General features: G+C 37.8%; 2 protein-coding genes across 4 annotated transcripts in view; one reads left to right on the forward strand and one right to left on the reverse strand.

The window, feature by feature from the left end:
* Positions 1-4,413: 4,413 nt before the first annotated feature.
* Positions 4,414-18,002, forward strand: LOC127442153 (von Willebrand factor C domain-containing protein 2-like). Its single transcript, XM_051699999.1, has 3 exons — positions 4,414-4,972; positions 15,739-15,868; positions 17,006-18,002. Exons 1-3 carry the CDS (start codon positions 4,619-4,621, stop codon positions 17,185-17,187), a joined length of 666 nt encoding a protein of 221 aa, XP_051555959.1. The 5' UTR covers positions 4,414-4,618; the 3' UTR covers positions 17,188-18,002.
* Positions 18,003-18,644: 642 nt separating this feature from the next.
* Positions 18,645-27,464, reverse strand: part of LOC127442145 (beta-1,4-galactosyltransferase 2-like) — a 230,419-nt gene continuing 221,599 nt past the window's right edge. For all 3 annotated transcript variants that reach the window (XM_051699990.1, XM_051699988.1, XM_051699989.1), the window contains one exon: positions 18,645-25,249. In XM_051699990.1, the coding sequence (XP_051555950.1) occupies positions 25,099-25,249 (151 nt within the window). In that variant the 3' untranslated portion in view covers positions 18,645-25,098. The remainder of the gene's footprint in view (positions 25,250-27,464) is intronic.

The following is a 27,464-nucleotide window of genomic DNA, read 5'->3' on the forward strand; positions in this document are numbered from 1 at the left end:
GTAAATATTTTTGGTCCATCAATACATTTCCCAGAAGATAAAAAAAAAACTATAAATGCACATATCTTCTAAAGGTTGATTTTGTCAACTTTTAGGAGTACACTAGCATTTAGATGACATCAAAGCTAACACACACACACACACTTTATTTCATGGAATCTTTCATTTGGTTTAATATTTCAAAACTGATGTTGCGCAGCTTTATCAACATTGTGTAATAGTTAACTGTTGAAGTTTACTTTTCTATTGCTATAATGCTTGAGGTTTGATGTTGTGCAGATGTTACAGCTGAGTACCAATGCTGTGTAGCAGTTATATTTGAATTCTGTATATCTTACCTGCCCTGCCTGGTTGCTGTTTCCCTCAGTGCAAGCAGCAACAATTGAATCTCAGCCTTTAGCAGTTCTTTAATAGCCGGGGGGTCAGCCAGAGGGAACACAGGGGTTTCTGGCCTGCTGCCCTGCTGCCCTGCTTTGAGTGATGGACCTCCTGCCAAATCTTCTCCCACATCTCCAACTAGAACAGGTCAAGAGAGGAAAGCACAGACAATGTTATAACAGCCTGCTATTTGGCTCAGAATTGTATGTACTTCACTTTTCAAATCCACGTAAAAGCTGCTCTACATCTAGAGAAGTGCTGCCAGCTGGTTTACATCCCATCACAAGGGTGTTAAATTTTTGTAAAGTTTCTGAAGTAGTGTGTGTAATAAACTGGAAATTTCAGGGTGTATTGGAAAAATCCATGCGTTATTCTTGCAAAGCCAGGAGAAGGAAACGAAAGTCTGTCACAGCGCAGGCAAACAATGTCTGCACTCTAATACCAATCTCCACACCTGGCTTGGGACTATCAAGTTTCCCTTGGACTCTTGAAAGACACTTCAAAGCATGTCGAAGGCAGTGCATGGCAGAGTAAATCCAGCTTCCTGAGAGTTCTGATCCCACTGTGCCTCCATGAACCCAAATTTAGGCCTATATAACTCTGCTGAATTCAAGGCAGATGCGTTTTTCTTATTTCCACTGCAGCATCTGCAGAACAAGGTGTTTATGATGTGCACAGCCACCAGAGAGATGTATTTTTTTTTTTTTTACTTTTCTCCTTTGTTGACTTATCTTTTGAGTACATTTTCTAAGGGAAAAACTCAAAGGCAACAAAGAGACAAGAAAAGAAAAAAAAGTACAAGAAACAAGTTGAAACTCGGTAGTTCAAAGTTTGTTTGTTTTTTTCCATGTTTTAACGCATACAAGTAGTCATATTCTTTCTGGGGTTCAAAACAGGTTGCAGGCAGAAACATTAGCGTCACACTATCAATCATTACCAGTTTTACTAATCCAAGTGTTTAAAGGTGCACTTAAGTTTTTAGCTGGCTCTTATTCATCCCAATAGTACCAGTGGTTTTGACTTTATACTGACTGACACCTATCGTCATGGGTGCAAAAATTTGTTTACTCACTGCTGCCACTTCCTATCAAGATGTTTATTTATGTTCTGTATTGATACTTTTAGTCTGTGTTTTTCTTGTCTCATACTACATACATCTATATGATGGACATTCTTGGACTCAATCCAAATAAATTTTTTAGCATATTATTGCGTAATTGACCGTGACTGGACTGCCGCAACTAGCGAGTTCTCTTGCAACTGAGACTGCATGTGTTCTTGCTTGCCGCTTGATGTCGTGCTGTTCATCTGTTTCATGTATGTGTTTACATCTAGAAGACGTACAGTGGCAAGAAACTGTATGTGAACCCTTTGGAATTAGCTGCATTTATGTATAAATTTGTCGTAAAATCTGATTTGAAGGGATCTCAGAAGACCTATATCAAGAACTGTTGCTTTGCATAAAGCTGGAACGGGTCAAAACGTTATCTGGAAGAGCTATTCATCTGTCCACAGTTAGACAAATTGGAAATGATTTAGTACTGTGGCTACTCTACCAAGAAGTGGCCGTCCAGCCAAGATGACACAAAGTGCACACCACAGAATGCTCAATGAGGTAACCATAGAGTGACAGCTAAAGACTTGAAGGAATCATTGGAACTGGTTAACATCTCTGTTCATGAGTCTACTAAAAACATTAAACAGGCATGGTATCCATGGCAGGACACCACGAAGGAAGCTGCTGCTTACCAACAAAAACATAGCTGCACACCTGAAGTTTGCCAAAGATCAACTTGACACACCACAGCTCTACTGGGAAAATGTTTTGTTGGTTGATGAAACTAAGGTTGAATTGTTTGGGAAGAACACGCAGCACTATATATGGCATAAAAAGTGCACCACTTTCCAACATGAAAACATCCCAATGGAGAAGTATGGTGGAGGGAGCATCATGATTTGGGACTGCTTTGCTACTTCGGGGCCTGGACCGCTTACCATCATCGAAGGAATAATTAATTCCCATGTTTATCAAGATATCCTACAGGATAATGTCAGGGTGACTGTGTGCCAGCTGAGGATCAGTAGAAGTTAGGTGATTCAGCAGGACAATGACCCTAAACATCGAAATAAATCCACTACAGAATGGCTTAAAAAAAAGAAAATCCACCTTTTGGAGTGGCTCAGTCACAGCCCAGACCTTAACCCAGTAGAGATGCTGTGGAATGACCTCAAGAGAGCTGTTCACAGCAGACATCCTAAGAATATGGCTGAGCTGAAGCAGTTCTGTAAAGAAGAATCGTTCAAAATTCCTTCTGAAACTTGTGCAGGTCTAATCCGCAGCTACCAGAAACACTTGATGAGGTTATTGCTGCCAAAGGAGGATCGACCAGTTATTAAATCCAAGGGTTCACTTATTTTTTCCACAGCACTGTGAATATTTAATGGGATGTGTTCAATAAAAACATGAAAGATTACAATTGTTTGTGTTGTTAGCTTAAGCACTTTGTGTTTGTATATACTTGTGACTTTTATGAAGATGAGATCACATTTTATGACCAATTAATGCAAAAAACCAGCTAATTATTATTATTATTATTTTTATTTTTTTTGAGCTAGTGACATTACTGGAGTATTCCTCTAATGGGAGTGTACATCATTTTAAACTTATTTCTAGAAAGTGTTATCTTTATGTGTAAAACTTTTTTAATTAGCAAAAACTTACTAAGTGCAGCTTTAAGAATCAACTAAACCCTTGGTTGCATTTGCTAAGAAAACTCATTATCATTGTTACTTTGTTTTTGTTTGGTTGTTCTCAATACAATACTGTAGAATTTGTTACTATTAAATTAACCGAACAATCTTTCTGGACACTATTCTGCCTTAATATATCAAAAGATCTCAGAAGTACTTGGTGTATACATATGAACAGCATAGACATTTTTAAACACAAGGTCATTAAGCATACTTAGAGAAAAACAGAACTGAATGCATCACACAGGTCTTCCACAGACAAGTGTCCGACCACAGTTTCCATATGCACATGGCTGTCTTTTAGTTTACTGTCAGAGCATACACAGTTTGTGAAAGGCAATTCATCTTTGAAAGAATCGGCCCTAAAACAGTCCCCATATCTGTTTAAGTAATGAATTTAAATGTCATGTACTATATTTATAGACAATTCAAACGCTGAAGTCATGAATTATTTAGTGTGGTCCTTGCAGTCAATAGTCCCGTTCACACATGCAACCAGGAAAATTTCAGGAAAATCGCTTTACTGGTGTGTGTACCAAATGTGCTGTTCACACATACCATCAATAGGTAATTATACAATGTCGCATTAAGGAAAATTGCCAGAGCAGTAGGCTATTTTCAAAAGGGTCATGTTCACATATGATCTCTAAACTGGAAATTGTAGGTAATTATTGTTTATCTCATATCATATACTTTCAGTGATGCCATTCTATTGTATTATCTAGCTGGACAACCTGATGTATAAATTGGACTCATTTACCTCTGAATATAACTCTTGTGTAGCTACCTAACAATGAGGGTTTCTCCAAGTACAACTCGAATCTCAGGCAGCTCGGAGTAGGGAACATTTTCCTTCACTAAATTCCACACATATTGTTGGCGTTGGAACTTGTCCATGAGGCCGCTATTTCCAGAGAACAGCTAAGCTGAGAAATAATAATAATAATAATAATAATAATAATAGGCTAATAATAAACCTCATAACTGACATGCTCTCATTGTTGTCCGTTTTGGGAGGAAAGCAGCTGAAAATAAATAAATAAATGGATATGTATGTTAATAAAAATGAATAAATGTAAAAAATAAATAAATAAATAAATAAATAACAAACTTGCTCATCAAATAGGCCAGTATGCTAATAAAACTCTTTCTAAGCTCTCAGCAGACATACAAAAGTGCAACAAAAGTGAATGCCTCATAAAAATACAGCCTATCAATATTCTGGTATTTTGCTATCACGTGTAGGCTATACTGAAACATAACCCAGGAGGCGTCGAACTTTCCTTGTGCACAACAGCCTCCAAAGCGTGCACAACAACAGAGTGCCCATTCTGACCATGAAATTTTAAACGTTGCCTTGTTTATTTAATTTCCTATTGCATGGCTATTTATTGAAAAGAACATAGTATTTCATATTTATGCTGCATTTAGAAGTCTTGTTTTTGCATTGAATTTTTTTTTGTTTTTTTGCTTTTTTGTTTTTTTGGAGATGGGCATGGCTGTACTCAGGGGTTCCCCGGTGAGTTTTCTTCACGCCTGGCTTGGCTTGGCGATCTGTGGCCAGTGTATTTTGGCTTTTTCCGTCGCTGGACAACAAGAAGAGACGACCTGTGAGGCGAACGGCAGCGTCTATTATGTGGGCGAATGGTACTTTTTAGACTCGGATCATTGTACCCAGTGTGAATGTACAGCAGAAGGGTCTGCCTGTGCGAGGACCGAGTGCACATCCCTGCCGGCCGCCTGCATCCATGTCAGCCATTACCCGACAGACTGCTGCCCGAGATGCGAGAAGATCGGCTGCGAGTACCGGGGACAAGTCTACGAACTGGGGCAGCAATTTCAGGTAAAGTTCTTGAAGGAGTTGGCATGCCAAGGGTCACATACATAAAGAAAGAAAGAAAGTAAGTAAGAAAGAAAAAGACATTTTAATGCATTGATATGCTTTTTTGGTCTGAACGTTCTCAGACTTTGTCCGTGATATTGTGTGCAGTTTCACACCTACCAAATATGATAGACAATTATCTTAAGCTGAGTGATAAGAAAAAGTCCTCAACTAGCCTGCTATTATTTACCATTTATACTATTAGTTTTTTCAACCCACAGATGTATATATATATATATATATATAATTATTATTATTATTATTATTAATATTATTATTATTATTGTTATTTTTTTTATGTTTCTTCCCATCTGCATAATCGAACGTTGCCATTAAATGTCTTCCCCAAGGGTGACAGTTGTTTCAATTGTTTCAAAATGTTGGTGTTGGTCCCAAGAGAATGGAAGATATGGCGCCATCACGTGGTTGGTGATCAAATGAATGTCTCTCTATTGCTTTTTATTGCCCAAAAATGAAAATTCTCTCATCATTTACTCACCCTTATGTCATACCAGATGTGTATGGCTTTCTTTCCTCTGCTCAACACAAACAAAGAATTTTAGAAGAATATTTAAGCTTTGTAGTTCCATACAATGCAAGTGAATGGTGGCCAAAACTTTGAAGCTCCAAAAAGCACAGAAAGGCAGCATAAAATTAATCCATAAGACTCTAGTGGGACTCCAAAGAAATCCATGTCCTCAGAAGTAATATGATAGGTGTGGGTGAGAAACAGATAAATATTGAAATCTTTTTTTTTTTTTTTTTTTTTTTTTTTTTACTAGCCTATCTATTCTCCTCCCTGCCCAGTAGGTGGTGGTATGCACAAAGAATGCATATGACCAATGTGATGGATAATGTGATCATTATTGGCAGTGTTCCTGTTGAAGTATGTGTAATATCATTTGTCAAATATTTTTATTTTTGTCTTGATTATGATTAGGTATGTGCTGAACGACTAATTTCACTGACGTTTAAACGAAAATGTTCAAGTCGAAACCAACCTTCAGAAAAGAGTCAAAAATTTTTTTTTTGAAACCCATTTAAAATACTTAATCTATTCCAAATCCGAAGCTAATTTCCACTGAAAAGGGGTATTTATCTCTGATGTGCTTGCCTTGCATTATGATCATTGTACATTAAATATAGAACATGACACACATTCACTGAATCAACGTTAGCAAATATTTAACAGACATATTTATTGAAAGCAATTGAATGAATAGTGCAGGACCAATAGAGCAACCCAGCCTGTTCTAAACTAAATTCACCACGTAAAAGATACTTAACATATTAAAACAGTCAGGACATTGTTGAAAATAATTAACAGGTAGACTAAGCCAAATCTACAAAAAAAAAAAAAAAAAAAAAATGTAGCCATAGGATAGGAAAAATAGGCCTGCCATGTAGCCTACAATAAACCTAATGCATTCTAAACATGACGTGCGCACACAATAAAAGATTGTTTAACCCGTTAATCAGTTGGCATCTCATTGAAAATAAACAGTCATTTTCTAGGCTACTTAAAAGCATAAATTTTTTGATGAGCAAAATTAACACGTCGACATGGTCTGGTGAAAGATGGGACTTGACTCACCTGAGGCTGCTAAAAGGACGTACAATCATGCACAGATGTAAAGAAGACTCAAATGTGAAAACATCCATAAGGACTTTCAAACATTTGAAATCCTATTCACGCACAACCACCGAAGTGATTTCATAACTACTTTGCTTGTCTAGCAACAGTACATTTTCCTGTGCGTGCCGTGTGTGAGAGAGGGAAGAAGCACGCAAAGCCTGAGGTGAAATTAAACTTTGTATCTGCTCCAGATATTCTCTTTTTAAAATAATATTTGTATTATTCTATTTAAAATATGTAACAGTAATATTACAGTAATTTAAGCACAGTCTCTGTAAAAATATAAAGCCAAATGTAAATGTGTAAAAATGATGATCAGTTTAATGGGGAAAATATTAACTAGTAATTCCATTGTCGACTAGCAGCATCAGAAAAGTTAGTCAACTAGTCTCACACATCACTAATTATTATTTACTGCCATGTTCGCTGAACATTTTAATCCTCGTCCAAGGATCAATGCTGTTTGGTCACCGGGAGGCTCTGCATTTCAGTCAAGGTTTCATTAAACAGTGACACAAATTGGTTTATCTTCCATGAACTGGACATTTTACCACTTAATTAACACCACTATTTTTGTAGTCCTTCCCTCACACCTTCAGAGAACCTAAAAGCGCTATTTGACATTTTGAAACAGCATTTCAGTGAGGTCAGGTACTCATACATGACCTTAGCCAACTTCTATGGCACTGTGCCTGTAGCAGGAGAAAATCCAGTCGAGTATTGGGTCCGTCTAAACAAGGCTGTGGATCTAGCAGAGGAGGCTTTAGGGAGGCTTGGATGACAGATGGAGGATCCATGCCAGTAGGCAGTCATGACTTTTGTAAAATACTGCCCAGATCCAATCATGTCAGCCATCGTACGATTAAAAGCACCAGATAGGTGGACGGCGAGCGAGATACAGGAGCAGCTCGACAGGTATCAGACAGGACAGAAGGAGCAATTGGCAGTTAAATCCAAGTGCAGTATTGCTGTGAGAAATGCCACAGCTCATGCCCAGTTGTACATGGAGTGTGAGATCAAAACCAGTGGTTGTCCTGTAGTGTCATCTGACAACACTAACACTAGTACTTTGCCTTCCCTTCAGAATGATGACAATAGCATGAGGACTCCTTGACCGTGCTCTCTCTACGAATAGTCAAACTGAGATGAAACAGTCCCAAACAGACCAGCCACCTATGTGGGCATGCAAGGTATGCCGTTCTCATGAGCATTCAAACTTAGCACGCTGTCAACGACAATGGCTGTGTCTTGCCTGTTTCCAGCCTGGTCATTTCAAGAGGAATTGTGCCAATGTCCAATACAGCCATGATCTTCAGATTGCACAGTCACGTCAAAGTTCACAAACTTTAAATTAGTTGGCCCACACCTAGAGAGGGGATGTGTGGTTAAGTGGAACAAACCCTCAAAAGTATGGATCTTGAGCTCCAGCTAAATTTAAAGTGATTGCACAGAATATGCAAACTCTTGAAACATTTGACGAGTTATTCTATACCCCAGTCAGTGTGAATGATGTATTTCAAATGAAGGGAATGCTAGATTCAGGATCAATGGTGTGCACTTTCAGTGAAGAAGTGGAGAAGAGGATGCTGAATGAAAATGTGTTGCCAAAGCCCACACCATTGACACAGGAAATAATGTTAATAGGATGTGTAGGTAAGGCAACCAAGCCAAAATGTATGTCCGAAGTGGAGCTGAAAGTGTATGGCAAGAGGTGTCCGTCCTTGTTGTGCCTTGACAAAGGGATGAGCTAATCATTGGCACAAATGTGATTAAATTCCTCATGCACCAAATGAAGGTCAGTGATGATTACTGGAGGATACTTTCTAACAGTGCATCGGAGCCCTCGTTAGTGTGTGGACAATTTTTGGATGTCATGGCAAACACTTGCTGTTGGAGGGGTGAAGATTTACCAGACAAAGTGGGATCTGTTAAGCTTCGACAGTCAGTTACTCTGATGGCAAAACAAGAACACCTTGTTTGGGGGAAGCTGCCAAGTAATACTCCTATGTCACCAGGGAGCACTGTAGTTGTGGAGGCCACTTCCTCCAAGTCCATGCCACGGAACATCATCATTGGCCATGTTGTTACGCCATTGTGGGGTGACCGTTGGGTCCCCTTGAAAGTTACCAACCTCTCTGACAAGCCTGTTACCCTCAAAAGAAACCATAAGTTGGAAGATGTGTTTCTGTGACTTGCAGTGGAAGACTTTGAGCTGTTGCAGGGTTTCAGTCATGCTAAGGTGCTCACATCTGAGAATCACTGTCAACCTGATGTTACGTTCGATCTTAAGCAGAGACTGAAAACTGTAGGCCTCAGTGACATTGGCATTGACTTGTGTTCTGTCAGTTATGCAGCAAAAGAAAAGCTGGTCCAATTGCTCGAGAACTACAATGATGTATTTTCCAAACATGCTCTGGATTGTGGGGAGGTTAAAGGTTTCGTCCATCGAATCCGCCTAACAGACGAGCACCCATTCTGACTTCCATACCGCAGAGTGCCGCCTGCTCAGTACCAAAAATTATGCCAAGTTCTATCAGAGATGGAAGAACAAGGAATAATTCTGAAGTCTGTGAGTGAGTACGCTTCGCCCTTGGTCCTAGTATGGAAGAAGGATGGCAGTTGGAGGATCTGCACTGATTTCAGATGGCTTAATGCCAGGACAGTTAAAGATGCGCCCCCACTCCCACACCAATCAGACTGTTTGGTTGTCCTTGGTGGAAATACTCTCTTCAGTACTATGGACCTGACGTCAGGTTTTAATAACATACACCCATGGCTGAAGAAGATAAGAAATGCACTGCGTTTACAACTCCAGTAGGGCTACTTGAGTACAACAGGATGCCTCAAGGACTGTGCAGTAGTCCAGCTTCCTTTATGTGCATGATGTTGAGTGTTTTTGGAGACCTAAATTTTAGCAGTCTGCTGTGTTACCTTGATGACCTGTTTGTGTTTGCACCTGATGAGAGTGAAGCTTTGGAGCGGTTGGAGGTGGCATTTCAATGATTGAGGTTTCACAATCTCAAGATAAGTTCAAAAAGGTGCCATCTGATGCAGGCATCTGTTCAATTCCTGGGCCATATCATAGATGGAGATGGAGTGTCTGTTGATCCTTCAAAGGTTGAGGCCATAGCAAAGCTGTCAAAAGCTGATCTCATGGAAGAAGACAGGTGTACTCCATCTGTACGGAGAATTTAGTCTGTTCTCTGTGTGATTATTACCAGCGCTAGTGTTGTCACGGTTCCAAAATTTCAGTAGTCGGTACCGATACCATTGACAATTCACTGTTTATGATACCAAACTAAAAATTTGCTACTATGATAATGTGCTATTGAACACATTGCTTTAACCTATTTAAAGTTAAATTTCATTGAAAATAATAAATTAAAATATATGCATGTTTTCTGTTTTTAAGCAGGGCCCTACTGAAATCTGTTTTATTTTTTCCCCAAATCCTTGTTTCTTTTTTAAAAATATTTTTCTTAAATTATGTTTCCAGAATTCCATGTTTTAAAGTTTAATTTCATTTAATTATCAAAATGGTGTCTAATCAAACATTTTTCCTTAAACTTTTCAAAACTATTAACAAGTAAAAATAGAAAAATTACTTATCAACATACCATTGCATTTTTTAACAAACTTTTATTCAGTACAGAAGCACTCTTTCTTGTGATAAATTGCTTATTTTTTATGATTATTACAAGCATTATTCCTTATTTATTATAATTATAATAATTTTTACTATTATTTCTACAGTGAGGATTACATTTTTATACAGTTATTACTTTATTTTAAACATATTTCTGTTGCAGTTTCTTTAGTTTCAGGCATTTAGCTTTTATTATGAATCATGCTTTTATTTTGATGTGTATTTTTGACAGAAGTTTAACTTCTCTGGTTAAACAAATCGCTACATGTCCCAGGGTGATCGTTTAACTGCAAATGCTGTGATTTAATTATAGAAATTATAAAAAAAAATTATGCTTCAGAGTGGATTAGTACTCTGCTCTGTCATCGCTCATACAACGCGAATGATTCTCATAGTCTGTGGAGTTTCCAGTGTATGAGCGGTCTGCTTCACACATTCATTTAAAGCTCATGCAGCCCATACAGACTAAGATCGCAGAATTTCGTGGTTTAATAATCACACTAGGACATATCATGATTTTAATTTGATTATTTGTGCATTTCAGTGTAAAAGGAGTAACCGAGAACACACTCAAATAAGCATGTGAGCATTTGAAAGCAGTGTCAGTAAGACAGTGTGTGGGCACCAAATTAAGTCAGTGCTCTGTACTACCAGTACTGTAGAATCACTGGTATTGTTACATCTTTTTTACTTTAGTACCAACCTGGTACCGAAGTACTGGTACTTTTGACAACACTAACCAGCACTTCATCCCAAATTGCTCTGCCATGGCCAAACAACTCTTTGCTTTGACAGCTGGACAGAGGAGGAAGGCAAAAGCAAGGATGGATGTTAAGGCAGGCATTTACAGAAAGTTCAAGCCCACTGACTGGTCTCCAGAGTGTGATACTGCCCTTTCTAATTTGAAGGAGATTTTATTGCATAACATGGTCCTCGCACATCCTGACTTTTTTCTTCCATTGATCTTGTCAATCGATCCTTCTTTGGATGGACTGGGAGCCGTATTATCGCAGGTACCAGCAGGTGAGGAGAAAGCCCATCCCATCGCGTTCGCAAGAAAGACCCTTAAGTAACTCTCAGAAGAGATATCAGGCACACAGGCTCGAGTATTTAGCATTAAAATGGAGCGTGTGTGAAAAATTCAGTCATTGGCTTAAGGGCCATTCATTCACTGTGTGGACCGACAATAATCCACTCACTTATATATTAACAAAAGCTAAGCTCGATGCTTGTGAACAGCACTGGGTGTCCAAACTTGCTGCGTACACCTTTGATCTAAAGCATATCGCAGAAGAACACTGTAGCCGGCGCTCTGAGCCGCGATCCATTTGCAAAAACAGTTAGCCACAGGCTTATCCCTGAGCGGTATGGTAGTCAACTCACTGAGGCTGAAGGTGTCAGTGAAGATGGAATTCAGGACACCTTCCACTTAAGAGTCAGCAGTCTTTATGTGTCACCTCAGTCAAACTCTTCAGTGTCCTGTGACCACACAGCAGTCAGAACTTATTTGAATCTCTATAATCAGTGGGAGACTGAAAGTGAGTTAAAGGCAGTGCAGGCAATTCAGTCCATCCAGAATTCAGCATCACCTGGCTGTGACACAATTTAAACAATTCCCTTGGAGGAGATCCAACAGAGCCAAGAGTCAGATCCAGCAATCTCAAAAATTATGCCCTTCTTGAGTCAAAGGAAACAACCGTCGAGGCGAGAGAGAGCTGCAATGGATGCTAGGGCTCTAGCAATTCTTAACCAATAGGATCAACTGAAAGTTAAAGATGGAATAGTCTGTCGTGTCTCCAAGGACTCTATTAGCAGTCACAAGAGATTCCAACTCGTGTTGCCTTCAAGCCTCAGGTTGAAAGCCGTGTACAGTGTACATGACCTTGCCGGTCATCAAGGGCAAAGAACCCTCCAGCTAACTCAACAACACTTTTTCTGGCCTAAAATAGAGCTCCACGAGCTCCAGCTGGGTATGCCCCATTCCAGCTCATGTTTGGCCATATACCGTGGCTTCCCATTGATGTAGTGTTTGGGCAGGTGTTATATTACCCTGTGATCGTTGACCATGGCAGCTATGTGAAGACACATAAGTCTTACCTTTATGAAACGGCTAGTATCGCCCAGAAGCATACTGAAAAGAAACAGAAAAAGCAGGCCAAGGGTTATAATAAAAGAATCAAGGGCATGTGTCTGAACATTGGAGACTGAGTACTCTTTGCAAACGAGTGAGTGAGAGAGGAAAGAAAAAGCTTGCTTATAAATTGGATCCAACTGTTTACACCATAAAGGATAGAAATGTTCAGACAAACAAATACAAACTGATTGATGAAGGAAATCTGAAGGTAGTGCACCAAAACCTGATCCTGGATACCAGCTTCCTGCCTGCAGAATCACCTCAAGAGGGCGAGAACTTCCTGCCTGCTGCTGAGTATATGGAAGGTCAGTTCTGTGTGACTGAGCTGTCTGATTCATTAGAAAAAGAGAGTTCTGATGATAGAACAGAGGCATGGGTGCTTGAAGGCTCTGGAGAAACAGTCAGGAGTATATGGGTGATGGTGTTCTGGAGTCTGACCATTCCATTCACCAAGAAAGAAATGTCGGCAACCAAAATCCAAGTGAAGATAATAGTAGAGAGGGGAGTCTCCACCACTTTGCTGGCACAGACATTACATCCCCAGTTGGTAGCCCTGACATAAAAGTAAAAATAGTGAGTGACCCTCATGCTGACAGTAATACTGACACACAAGCCCTAATTCCAGCTAAACACAGGGTGTTAGGACATGTGCAGGAAGGATTGTCAAAAAAGTTAGCCGTTTAATTGAGTTCATGGCTCAGAAGCCATTTCACATTCAGAGGGTGGGGGCATCTGTGGCAAAAAGGTCTGAGTCATTTCTTTATTTTATTTTGATTTCTTCAAGAAAACACTGTGAATAAGTTGTGTACAATGTGAATTTCATGAAGTGTGGTACAGACCAGATCACTGTATGTTGTATAAGGCAGCATATTGTTCTAAGAATGCCTGAGACTTGATCAACCTTGGATTTTTATTAGCCTGTGAAGCGGTTGACTTACATTTGTTGAACTATGAATGAGATTCATTGCAAATCTGTGTCTGTTGAGCTAAGATTGTATTATTTGGCCTGGATTTTAGTGAAATTCAGGAGGGGTGAATGTGGCGGATGTTAATATTCATGAAGTAAATATTCATGCGGTGAATTAATTCATTCCACTGAAAATCCTTTCCCTCTATTTCTGTTAATTTATTTTATATTCTTTTGTGAATATGAGTCTTTTATTTCTGTTTTGAACTATATTGAAGATGTTTTGGGGACATTTTTATGTTTTATCTGAAATTGCATATGACGTCATTTCTGTTCAATCCGTGGTACATCCTCAGTCTGCTTTGAGCTTGCTGAGGAGAAGTATGAGCATAATGTGTATAAAGTTTACAAAAGGTAGATTAAGTGCATATCGTGCAATAATATTACTGTTAAAAGTGCTAGGAATGGTTTAGAAAGTGTTTTTTGTATGGATGGATGGGATTCAAAAGTTTATTGTCGAGTACAGTGGTGTGTGTCTATGTGTATGTGTTGGGCAAAAAGTGTTGATTCTGGCCTGTTAATTAATTGGTCTTTAATCCGTGCAGGTGAAATAATCATGGAAGACCAAAAGCAAAGATTACTAGTGCTGTGCTCTGTTAATTTCATACAGGTATGGTTTATATTTGTCCTATTTGTTCATGTGTTCATTTTGTTTTGATTAGTTTCTTGCTAATCTTTAATCTGTTCATACAAGCAGCAGGAGGCTTAATGGTTTGTGTAGATGAGCATTTGCTTCCTTTCATTTGGTTTAATTTTGCCACAGTATTGCGTATAATGTGTCCGTATTACATATTTGTTATTTTTATCTCATTATTTGCAGTGTTCTTATTGAAGTATGTGTAATGCCATTTGTGAAATATTTTTATTTTTGTCTTGATTTATTATTAATGAGATGTTCGCTGAGTCTGCTTTGATCTTGCTGAGGAGAAGTGATATAAACACAGAAGACCAAAAGCAAAGATTACCAATGATGTGCTCTGTTTATTTCATACAGGCTGAATTAATAAATCCTCCAGTTCAGCAGCAATAGCAGTTGTTCTGTCTCATTTAACAATACAACACAACACAGATCAGAACAGCGGTCAAAGGCAGGACCGGTTACACCAAGACATTAATTTGATCACCAACCACATGATGGTGCTACATATTTGCCAATTTCTTGGGACCAACACCAAAATTTTGAAACAATGTCGCCCCAAGGGGAAAACATTTAAAACCGCAGCAACGTTTGGTTATGCAGATGGAAAGAAATGTCATTTTTGGGTGAACTATCCCTTTAAGGTATCACTAATGTGAGCTCTTGAGCTGAAAGGTTTACCAAGGTTGTCTTCAAAGCAGGAATTGAGTGACAATTGCCATTGATCCAAACATACCCTTACAAATACTTAACTATGGTAACCACAGTTTCCTCCAAAATAAGATACAGTAGTTAATACAGTTTCTGTAAAATAAACCTGGTAAAATTGTTGATATCCACTGTATTAACCACAACAAACAATAAATAAAATGTCAGAAAATGTCTTAAACTGTTTGTAGTAACTGTTGCAACTATGGTATATTGGCAGAAACTATACGGTATGGTTACCATGGTAAATGTTGTATTGTGGTGTAGTTCCTGATCTGGAAAAAGCATTTGGAAATCAAAGCATCAGAATATTTTGTTTTTAGGTTGGATGTACTTTTTGGAGAACAAAAGCAGGCAATTTCCTCTGAAACAAAATTGTTTAATTTGAGGCAATTCTTTCCAAACTCTTACTTGGACTTATTCATTGTCTTAGTAAAATGGAAATACAGGGATAAGGTTTCCTTTGTTCTGAGGCAAGGTAAAGAACAAATCCGAAGTAGACTGGAATCACAAAGGGCAATTTAATACTCTTTGTGAGGAATTGAAGAACAAATCATCTCTGGTGGCACAGGTCTGGAAGAAGCAGGGCTTATATGTGCTTCATTATCTCCCTGATTTGGTTATTATGGCTAATGGGGAATCCCTGAAGGGAAAATTGAAGCTATCTGGCAGACTCCGATGAATACACTTTGCCTGAGTTGACAATTTCTTTCAGTCCATTTAACCCAGCCCCCAGTACTGAGCCACAGGTGGTTATACTGCTACTTAAACAGCAGATTGGGATTGGAGTTAAATCACACTCTTCACATTTAAGGATGTTAAGACATGATGTTGGATTTGCACAACAAACATGTGCATGATGCATACAAGAAGACCTGAGCCCTGTTGGTTTAGCTGTTTAAAAAGCCTCCCAATATGACAGAATAATACATGCTCTGTTGTGGAATTGCATCAATTGTGAACCTATTTTCAAACTGTTGTTTTGAATTTGAATTACAGCCATCTGAGTGTGAGCAATGTACCTGTGACAGCGATGGGATCGCCCGTTGTCTGGTAGCAGACTGTGCTCCCCCACCATGTGTTAATCCAGTATATCAGAAAGGCAAATGCTGTCCTGAGTGCAAGGATGGTAAGTGTTTATAACATCTGAAAAGAAAACCATGCCAAAAAGTTCAGAATGTGCATGCAAATCTAATACATCCATCAGGCTTGTAATTGCCCAATCCTCAGTCTAATGCAATATGCTATTCTCATACCGTCCTCAAATACATACTGGATACAATCATTTTTGGTCATTGGAAATGACCCTGTATGTAATGTCTTTATATAATTTGCAGTGTTCAAATAAACAATGAGAGATTCAGATGTTGGGCTATATGTTCATAGAGGCATTCTACAGTTTCCACACCTGAAATAGATAACACTCTTAAAGAGTTTAACCTATCCCGTATTGTCCTTGCTGTGTAATGAAATATATGAAGGTAACTGAAAGTGTTTACTGGGTGCAAAGAAAAGGCAGGCATATATAGAAAGCTAAAAAAAACACAAAATAAATCACAGCATATACTTCTATGTGAAAAAAATTGCCATTTCCTCAAATTATGTTGCATTTTAGTTGCCTCAATGCTGGAACAGTTTGTATGTAATGTATCATTGAGAGTATTCCAGTTCGTTAAGAACTTTTGTGCTATTTGGTAAAAACTTGTCTTAAACTTTATACACTCTAAAGAACCAGTGTGTCGTTATTAACACAAAGGCTTTCTTCTTAGAGGTTCTTGTTTTCTTAAACCAATAACCCTATTAAACTTCAGCATGTAACTCGTCCTGCACTGTTTGGGCTACATACAGTACATGATAGATACCTCAAATTGTGCTGCTTGTTGGAGGTGTGCTATTATTTTTTTAAGTGACCTGACTTACAATTTTAACCTGGCAGATGATAAAATGAGAAGAAGAAAAAAATCCCCAAGACTTTCATTAATGGATGGAGCCCAGCCATATCTTGGGACCAGAAAATTATAGAGATTTTATGGTATGCTCTTTATGGTTGATTTGGGCTAGTAAGCAACCACCTAGCAACTGTATAGCAATGCACTACAAACCACTTATAACACCTTAGCAACTAAATAGCAACACCCTGGTAACCTTCCACAAAACCGTCGTATTGTGACATGTTAGAGTTTTCTTGCAGAAAATGTAAAAATAATGTTGCCCTTTAACTACAGACCCTGAGCCTTATTAATCATCTCTTTCTTTGTGGCCCCAGGCCCCAACTGCTATGTGGATGCCTCTAGGACCCAGGTGATCCCTGGAGGTGAGCCAGTATGGGTTGACTCTTGTACCAAATGTCGATGTCATGATGGGCAGGATGCAGGTTACTGGGAGGGCAACCGCTTGGCAACATGTTCCCATGTCCGAAACTGCCAGCCTGATGAGGGGCTAAACTGAGGAAAGAGGTCATAACATATGGACATCTGTCATTCTGATTTATACAACATTGCACAAACTGTCTCAGCAGATATCTAAACCACATTAACTGAAGAAGAATATATAGCCTACAAACTTAGGGATTTATACGATTAAACATTTACTGTAAACAAACATGAAACCAGTTTAAACTCCATTGTTAGTCTATCATTAAGCTTATGTTATAACCAATTAACATTCCAGTCGTTATTGTAAAATAAGTCATTATAATATTGTTTTGACTTACAAAGGGATATTCCCTAATGAAATGTACCATAGAGCTTAGTTTTGAGACACCTTTTTGGCATGGTTAGCAGTAGCACATTGAGCATATTACATTGTTTATATGCCTTTTTGTAGCTACAGAAAAGTTGTTTAAAAAAATAATACATTGGCATTATGTTGTGCATATTTGCTACACCTTACAAATGTAGATGTTAGGATTATCTGCTAATCTTTATTATTTTGTTTTATTGGTGTTTTTATATGAAGTAGCATGTGTATTTTTATTCTTTTCTGTATACAAAGCCTGAAAATCAAAGTATGTTGACACTGTAAGACACACATTACTGCCATGCAGGCATGGACACAGCTAATGTAGCATGAAATACAAACAAGCTAACCTATCATTAATTAATCATTTATTAATAAACAAGGTCCATTTTTGCTTTATTTCTGTTCTGACAGTTATTTTGACTGGTGTGGTAATGTCACGTCTTTTTTCCCCGTCTAAGTACTATTTTCGCAGCAGTTCCACAGAATGTACACAAATATAAATAAACCACAAGTGATCCATGTGTCTTGTTGTATTATTGGGTATATGAAGCTAGAGGATGTTTGTGTTATTTCTACTAGTTTATTGCAACATCTGTCAGATAAAAAATAACATTGTGGAATATATTATTGGGTTTCCTCCACATAGCTGACAGTTTAGAGATACGACTTTCCCATAACCAATAAACCGCCACATCCCTGAGCAGTGATTTGGACTTGTGCCGGTCAAAGCTGGGTGTTAAAATAATCAAGTGAAAATATGAGGTTTATTACTTTGTTCTGATCCATTATGACTTAAGTTCCACAAACACATAACATCTCTTGGCAGAAGGTCAACTATTCTTCCTAAACATGATAAAGGGCTTATAGAACATTATGACGAATGGTTTGAATTGGGGTTCCTGTAGCTTAGTTGATGCAATGCACTAGTAACGCCAAGCTTATGGCTTCAAATCCCAGGGAACATACATGCATTTTAAAATTTATATTTTGAATGCACTGCAATTTCTTTTGTATAAAAGTATCTGCCAAATGCATTAATGCAAATAAATAACTGCTAATTCCAGTCACCAATGAGAAAAATATATAGATTGGATCATAGACCTATAAACTACATATTTTGCTCTTTACAAGCCATTGCATTTGGAATTACATGCACACATAGCCTACATAGATGACGTTTTATATTCATTCCACCAGAGAAAGAAAACAAACAGTAGCACAGTATCAGAAAAAGACTCTTGTAGCTTCAGATTTATTGATTGTATACAAAAAAAGTATGTTTGATATGAGATACTGCATTCTATATAAGATATAGTATTTATGACATTCAATGTTCAAAAAACCTTGATAGACACAGTAAGTCTTTAAAAATGTGCCACAGGCTTGAAGACCTGTGGCCGTCAGGACTATCTAATTTCTTATGTAAGTCATTGTAAAATGTAGAATACTTGCCCACCTCTGCCCCACTCTCAGATAAACAACTAACAAGCACAGATTGAGTGCTTTCTGGTGCACGATTAAGGGGGGAAAGGGTGGGGAGGGGAAGGTGGCACAGATTTTAAAAGGGCGTTTCGAGGAAAGAGGGAGAGGTTCACACACAAGTCTGTGTGCATGAGTTCTCAGAATGGGAGGGTTTGCTGATCCAAGGATGCGATTAAAGAACGGCATCCAAACAAAAATCTGCATTCGTTATAACATCAGTGTGATTTAGCAAACCATAAAGCAAGATTTGCTTAAGTGAACAGTAAATATAGCATCCATACCTTAAGGACTGTGTTTGTGCTTTGCAACGTTGGCAATGAGAGTTGTGCGAGCTTCACTTGATTGCATTGTTGGCACAATGTAATTAGAAATAAAAGCAGCTAATGTGGATGGAACAATCAGATGATTGAAATGAATACACTTTCATAAACTACAATGAAACTGCCATTTCCAACATCATTCTAATCCCATCAGAAAATACTAAAGAACAATGCTATTCTATATCTACACTGTAGTCAAAGCAGCTTGCTTGCCATTGGGGCATTCTGATTAAAGTAATGTTGTGGTTTCAATTTTTTTTTAGGTTTAATTAACAGCATTTGTGGCATAATGTCTACTACAACAAAAATAGTTTTGACTCGTTCCTCGTTTATTTAAAAATAAAAAAGTCATTAAAAATACAAACAGTTTCAAAAGTATAGACACAAGATGTAAACATTATACATTTTAACATGATTTCACTGTGATAAAATCAGGGATTTACTGTTACAGCATTTTACCAGATTACAGGGTTTACCAGTGTTACGTCGTCATGACAACAAAGGTGTAATATTGGATATAACTTTACAAAGACACTATTAGTAAGTGATTGTATCACACTAAAACAATGTTAGCATAACATGGATCAATTTCTTGTGTATATACTTTTGAAACAGTACAGAATGTATTTTAACATTTATGTACTGGTCCAATTCACTTCCACTGTACGTGTCTTACTGTAATAATTATTTTTGATTTATTTTATATTTTTTAATAAAAGGGGTGAGCCACATTTTATTTTATTTTTTCTTTTAATTTTTTTTTTTTTTTTTTTTTTTTTTTGCAGTAATCAACATTATGACACAAATTTAGTCAATTGAGCTTAACTTGTATTGAACCCAGAACATTCCTTTAAATAAATTTAAATAAATTCATCATTGTCCTTACTAGTAAGTACCACATATACAGAATTCTCACCATTCAAATACATGGTCTCACAAGAATACTTTAAAAAGAAAGGTATAAAAACAAAAAGAGCCAGGAAAAATGACTAAACATTATATTACATGCTGTGTGAGGCCTGACCTGTTGCATGCAACAGTGTGTGAGGCCACCAAACAAAAATAAAAATGTGTGATTAGTTCAACTGACCATAAACCATTTTGCAAATTTAATGGAAATGTAACGTTTTCTCCTCCTTCAAATTCAATATGTGCCTTGATACAAGAACTCAAAAAGGAAATAATATCTCACAGACTGAAACAGATTCCTTTTCATTTGCAAAGACATTCTGGGATGAGAAAAATGTCTTTTTAATTCAGAGATTGGCTTGAAATCTCATTCACAAGTTGAAGGTTCAAGATTCACACTGCATTCTACAACACTGCTGTCAGCATTTTAAATGCAGGCCACAGCAAGAGGGACTATTTCTGAATATAATCAATGAATATTTCTGAATATACTTACAGTATTGTGAACAGAGTGGGCTTTGCTCAATAAAGGGCTTCCATCTTTCAAAAAATAAATTAGAATATGGACTCTGCTTCATCTTTAAGGCTATTAATCGAGAAAATCAATATGAGAGGAAAATTGTGTCAGGTATGATTTAGCAGTCAAGCAGGGTGCTATTTTGCCTGATGGTGAATATGTATACAGTAGTGATGGCAGCAGTGATGTACTTACAAAAGACAGGTAGCTGTACCAATGAGACAGAGGTGATGAAGTAGATGTCTTAAAGAAAGGCAATGCAAGCACCACAAGTGTTTTCAGCTTGGGCCAGCAGTTAAGACAATGCAGCAAGCATACAAATGCACGCACTGAAATGAAATGGGTTGGTGAGGCTAAAAAGCAGAAAGAAAAAAGATGAGGAAAATGTGTACTTTTTAAAAAAAGGCTTTTTTTTAAAGGACAGAAAGAGCGGCTGGGCTCTCATTTAATGACTTTTGTGCTGAGCTGAAAGAATCATTAGTAGCACAATGAGCTGTCCACACACAGAGCAGGAAAGCTGATAAGTGAGAAAGAATTGCTTGAACTCCCCTCACGTTTACCCTTCATAAAACAACTGAAGGCATTAACTTGGTGTTTTCAGGCAGTAAAATAAAAGTAAGAAGGAAGAGTATCTGTAAGTTATGGTAACGCCAAAATAAAAACAACTTTAGGTGACTTGCAAAGTATCACTAAAGGTGTGGTCACAGTAGACCTTATGCACCATTCACTTTCTTTCAAATGCATTCCAACACGGGACAGTTGAACCTCAAGACAAGCAAATATGTTTCATCTTTCACTTTGTACTTAAAAGCTGCATGGTTTAAGTGAAGTAGATAGATACTATATAGTAGGTAGTGGAATAGTAGGAAAATTAGTGGGTAGATAAAATATTTTTGAATTTATGTATTTTTATAAATGTGAATGCATATACACTCACTAAGCACTTTATTAGGAACACCTGTACACCTACAGTTGAAGTCAGAATTTTACATTCACTTAGGTTGAAGTCATTAAAACTCATTTTTTAACCACTCCACAGAATTAATATTAGCAAACTATAGTTTTGGCAAGTCGTTTAGGACATCTACTTTGTGCATGAGTAACTTTTCCAACAAATGTTTACAAGCAGATTGTTTCACATTTAATTGCCTATATCACAATTCCAGTGGGTCAGACGTTTACATACACTTGTTAACTGTGCCTTTAAGCAGCTTGGAAAATTCCATAAAATTATGTCAAGCCTTTAGACAATTAGCCAATTAGCTTCTGATAGGAGGTGTACTGAATTGGAGGTGTACCTGTGGATGTATTTTAAGGCCTACCTTCAAACTCAGTGCCTCTTTGCTTGACATCATGGGAAAATCAAAAGAAATCAGCCAAGACCTCAGAAAAATAATCATGGTCTGGTTCAAGTCTGGTTCATCTTTGGGATCAATTTTCAAATGTCTGAAGGTACCACATTCATCTGTACAAACAATAGTACGCAAATATAAACACCATGGGACCAAGCAGCCATCATACCACTCTGGAAGGAGACGCATTCTGTCTCCTAGAGATGAATGTAGTTTGGTGCGAAAAGTTTAAATCAATCCCAGAAGAACAGCAAAGGACCTTGTGAAGATGCTGGAGGAAACAGGTAGACAATTATCTATATCCACAGTAAAAAGAGTCCTATATCGACATAACCTGAAAGGCTGCTTAGCAAGGAAGAATCCACTGCTCCAAAACCGCGATAAAAAAACAGACTGCAGTTTGCAAGTGCACATTGGGACAAAGATCTTACTTTTTGGAGAAATGTCCTCTGGTCTAATGAAACAAAAATGTAACTGTTTGGCCATAATGACTATTGTTATGTTTGGTGGAAAAAGGGTGAGGCTTGCAAGCCAAAGAACACCATCCCAACTGTGAAGCATGGGGGTGGCAACATCATGTTGTGGGGATGCTTTGCTGCAGGAGGAACTGGTGCACTTCACAAAATAGATGGCATCATGAGGAAGGGAAATTATGTGGATATATTGAAGCAAAATCTCACAACATCAGACAGGAAGTTAAAGCTTGGTCGCAAATGGGTCTTCCAAATGGACAATAACCCCAAGCATACCTCCAAAGTTGTGGCAAAATGGCTTAAGGACAACAAAGTCAAGGTATTGGAGAGGCACAAACTCACAAAGCCCTGAGCTCAATTCGATAGAAAATTTGTGGGCAGAATTGAAAAAGCATGTGTGAGCAAGGAGGCCAACAAACCTGAATAAGTTACACCAGTTCTGTCTGGAGGAATGGGACAAAATTCCAGCAACTTATTGTGAGAAGGCTACCAAAACATTTGACCCAAGTTAAACAATTTAAAGGCAATGCTACCAAATACAAACAAAGAGTATGTAAACTTCTGACCCACTGGGAATGTGATTAAATAAATAAAAGCTGAAATAAATAATTCTCTCTACTATTATTCTGACATTTCACTTTCTTAAAATAAAGTACTGATCCTAACTGACCTAAGACAGGGAAAGTTTTCTACGATTAAATGTCAGGAATTGTGAAAAACTGAGTTTAAATGTATTTGGCAAATGTGTATTTAAACTTCTGACTTCAACTGTATTTATTCATGAGATTATCTAATAATCCAATCATGTGGCAACAGTTCAATGCATAAATTCATGCAGATACGGGTCAGGACCTTCAGTTAATGTTCACATCAACCACCAGAATGGGGAAAAAAAATGTATCTTAGTGATTTCGACCATGGCATGATTGTCGGTGCCAGACGGGTTGGTTTGAGTATTTCTGTAACGGCTGATCTCCTGGGATTTTTACGCACAAAAGTCTCTAGTCTAGAGTTTACTCAGAATGGTGCCAAAACCAAAAAACATCCAGTGAGCGGCAGTTCTGCGAATGGAAATGCCTTGTTGATGAGAGAGGTCAACAGAGAATGGCCAGACTGGTTCAAGCTGACAGAAAGGCTACGGTAACTCAGAAAACCACTCTGTATAATTGTAATGAGCATAATAGCATCTCAGAATGCACAACACATCAAATCTTGAGGTGGATGGGCTACAACAGCAGAAGACCATGTTGGGCATTTTTTTAGGACTACAGTGTTTCAAATAAAGTGCTAAGTGAGTGTATATTTAGTATATTGAATGTACTATTATTTGTTATTTGTGATTATTTATGAAAATCAGAAGCCCTAAAGTACATCAAAATATCTTGTTGCCTGGTTTGAAGTATTTTTTGCATGCTCAAAGCCTAGTGTAACCACATCTAAAGGAAAGCATCTCAACGCATTTCAGATCGTTTAGAAAAAGGTGAATATTTTTGGATATTAGAGACCCATCACTCATTAATACGAGCATCATTTAATTATCATCTCTGTAGATTACCATCAAAATCCAAAGAGCATGAGACCCTTATACTGAACAACAGGGGCATTATTTGACCAACAACCGCATCCTTCAAGATTTTAAAAAGCCTTGAGATATGACAGACCTAAATATGAGTCTTTGAGGCAAACGCAAGTAAACAATAAAGAAATGGTAGCTTGTAGCAGTCTTTTGTTGAGCAGGTGGTGATAGATACAGATGTTTGATCATCAGTAACTTTATCTCCTCTATTTCCCAGGGAAAGTTCTTGCCATTTTTCCAGACGTCTAGAGCAGCCAGATGATCCAGTGAGGATGACCAGCAATCCATTCATACTAAGCTGACTGACACAGTCATGTGCTTGTTGGACTTTATCCAGATCCAGTCTAATCATATCACACAACTGTCAGCATGAAGAAATTATCCTACATCTCAAAGAAGTATTTATCCTTAGAAATGCATGTTTTCTCTTGCTCGACAAAATCTATCTTAGATCAAAGTCCCAAGATAATCCAAGGAGCCTTCAAGCACCAATTTATCAACCTCAGATCCATCATTTGAATGAGATTTGAATGAGATTTGAACTCTGCAGTAATCGCAGGTACAAAGACACATTCACTTTAGAAATGTACAGTATGTTCTGATTTACATCAAGTGACCTGTTCTCTGCTGAGAAATGTTCAAATGTCACTCACCAAAATCAGATTTTCAAAATCAGATTCTCTAAAGTCTCGCTTTAGAGCTTGTTTCGATCCTCTAGGTCTGAACAGAAGATCCACTGGAGTATAATCATGATATTCCTTTTAATCCAGATGCTATGTGCACATCTCGATCTGGATTTGAATCTACATCAATGGATCCACATCAAGCTTCCAAGGCCCAATGTATTCCTGAGAACTAACCTGTTCAACATATCACTGCTGTAATCATACAGTAGGAAGATGGCCCAGAGTCTGTGTATGTGTGTGTCTGTGTACTGAACTGTAGGGAGGACATGGTATCCCTGGTCAAGACTTGGTACAGTAGTTCTCTATCCCTTTATGGGTCTGGGAGGAGGCTTGCCAATCTCTACGGAAATGTTGGTATAGAGTGGGTATTTCTTCACAGAAACCACTTTGTATATCAGCGAGCTGATTCCATCTTTCCTCATTGTGTTCTTGGTGTTCTGAATCTTACTGAACCTGAGAGAGGAAGAAAAACAAGCATTAGCTGTGTAATTGTTCTGTAATATGGATGTAATAGGGAACAATTAGATGTTTATAAACTGGGCTCCAAAAATGCAAGACAGTAACGAGTTTAGGGTGTCTTTGGTTTGTTGACCTAGCTTTAAAAAATAAATAAATAACATCATGCAAAACCTATTTTGTAACTGGTCTGTCACAGAATCCCTGCAGCTCAAATGGTGGAGCATGGCTTTAGCAACGCTAAGGACATGGGTTTGCTTCCCAGGGAACATACACATACTGATGAAATGCACACTTTGAATGGACTGTAAGTCACTTTGGATAAAAGCATTGGCCAAATGAAAAAATGTAAATGTCATAATATGGAATACTTACACATGGTTGTACCAATGTCAACCAGCAGGTGGAGAAATAACATTTATAAAGGTGCTCAGACACAAAGAGAAATAAATGGCATTAACAACATTTCTTGTGTAGCATGTATCGCTCATATGATATAACAAGAGAGTCTTATAACATACTTCAGTTAGGACAACACATGGAAATATATTAAAACATTTTATTGATGGTTATGAGAGTGGAGTAGATTTGGTCTTGGTGGACTAGAGCTGCTTTACACATGCTGCTGCTTGACATAAGTCAATATGCTGCTGTTGTTGGCATGGAAACATGATGCTGCTGAGACAGAACAGACATGCTGCTGCTGTACAAACCTCATGATAATGCCCCCATAAAGCAGATCTAGGCAGATGATGCTGGGGAAATGGAGGGAGAATGCTACACGAAACGGTGCTGCTGTAGCTGGTTCCTGGTGTATTTCGTGAGGTTAGCATCAGTTTTATGTGCTTTGACTAGAGGGAAAAAACCTTCTGACTGGGTGTGAAGGGAGAGAAGTGCCTGGTCGACCTATCGGCCTGCACCACACAGTTTCCTAACTGAACTTAATTATCATACAGTATATGCTATAATATGGATTTATAAATGGAAGAGGCTTTATGCTCTGGGCTCTAAATACAAGTTAAGGAAAAAAGATATGAGAGTTAGCATGATAGCTTTATGGGGAAAAGGGAAGGTGAGAGAGAGGGAGAAAGAACAAGATAGACTCCAATGGTTAATCAACAAAATGGAAGGTTTTTCAATTTTAATAAGCTCTCTGAAAAGCTGGGAAGTACAGTAGGGAAATATTCAAAAGGTCTGCTTCCCCAGCAGTGTGTTTTATATTACTTCTTAACCTCCTATCTCTTAAGACACTTGCAATGATATACATTTCAACATTTTGGCCTTAACTGAAGAAGAACTAAAATAATGAATAGCACACGTCCTCTGTAAAATGCCACAAAAGTAGGAACACAAGTTAAACTTGTCACTTAAAGGGTAGCTTGATTTATGTGTTGCTATCAACTTCCATATCAGAGCAGAAACCACAAAGGCTATTAGAGAGACTGCAGATAATGATTTATGTACACCAGTTGAATAAAATTAGAGTATGTGAGAAGACTCACACTGAACTAGACTAAATATTCTTGTGGACCGGTGTGCGGCAGCGCTAACTAATCTGCAGAAGGTTGATGAATAGAAGGCTGGTTTTCTCTGGCAAGCCTAATGTCTCATTATAGAGGCTGATGCTCTTCTGCAAAGTGACCAAACAAAGATGGCTGAGGCAGTAACAAAGCAGTGGAGAGGGCAAACATTCATCAGCTGTAATAACTCATCTTTGTAATTAACACTTACCCTGGGAGAACGCAACCACTAAGCAGTATATCTTAAGAACAAATAACTTAAACCTGTGATGGGAAAACAAAACAAAACAAAAAAATGAAACCAAACCAAACCAAACTAAAAGAACAAATAACCTAAAACTGTTATGGGAAAACAAAACAAAACAAAACAAATGAAACAAAACCAAACCAAACCAAAAGAACAAATAATCTAAACCTGTGATGGGAAAACAAAACAAAAAGCCAGCAGCTTGAAGTAATCACAACCTAAATGGCACAGAAAGTAAAATATCTACTCAAAATAGCTATAATATATATATATATATATATATATATATATATATATATATATATATATATATATATATATATATATACTTTTTTACTGAAAGGAAAAAAAGAGTTCAATTGAGATAAGTGGGCTGAGATGAGATGTTTGATGAATTTCTTTAAAGCTTAAGTGTGTAATTTTTCCGATGTTACAATACTTTCTC

The sequence above is a fragment of the Myxocyprinus asiaticus genome, chromosome 6 (assembly GCF_019703515.2).
Source record: "Myxocyprinus asiaticus isolate MX2 ecotype Aquarium Trade chromosome 6, UBuf_Myxa_2, whole genome shotgun sequence".
NCBI lineage: Eukaryota > Metazoa > Chordata > Actinopteri > Cypriniformes > Catostomidae > Myxocyprinus > Myxocyprinus asiaticus.

Excerpts from the sequence above, each read along its gene's own strand:
- LOC127442153 (XM_051699999.1), top strand. The coding sequence starts at position 4,619 with ATGGGCATGGCTGTACTCAGGGGTTCCCCGGTGAGTTTTCTTCACGCC. Across the intron at positions 4,973-15,738 it reads AACTGGGGCAGCAATTTCAG|CCATCTGAGTGTGAGCAATG; the intron begins GTAAAGTTCTTG and ends TTTGAATTACAG. Across the intron at positions 15,869-17,005 it reads CTGTCCTGAGTGCAAGGATG|GCCCCAACTGCTATGTGGAT; the intron begins GTAAGTGTTTAT and ends TTGTGGCCCCAG.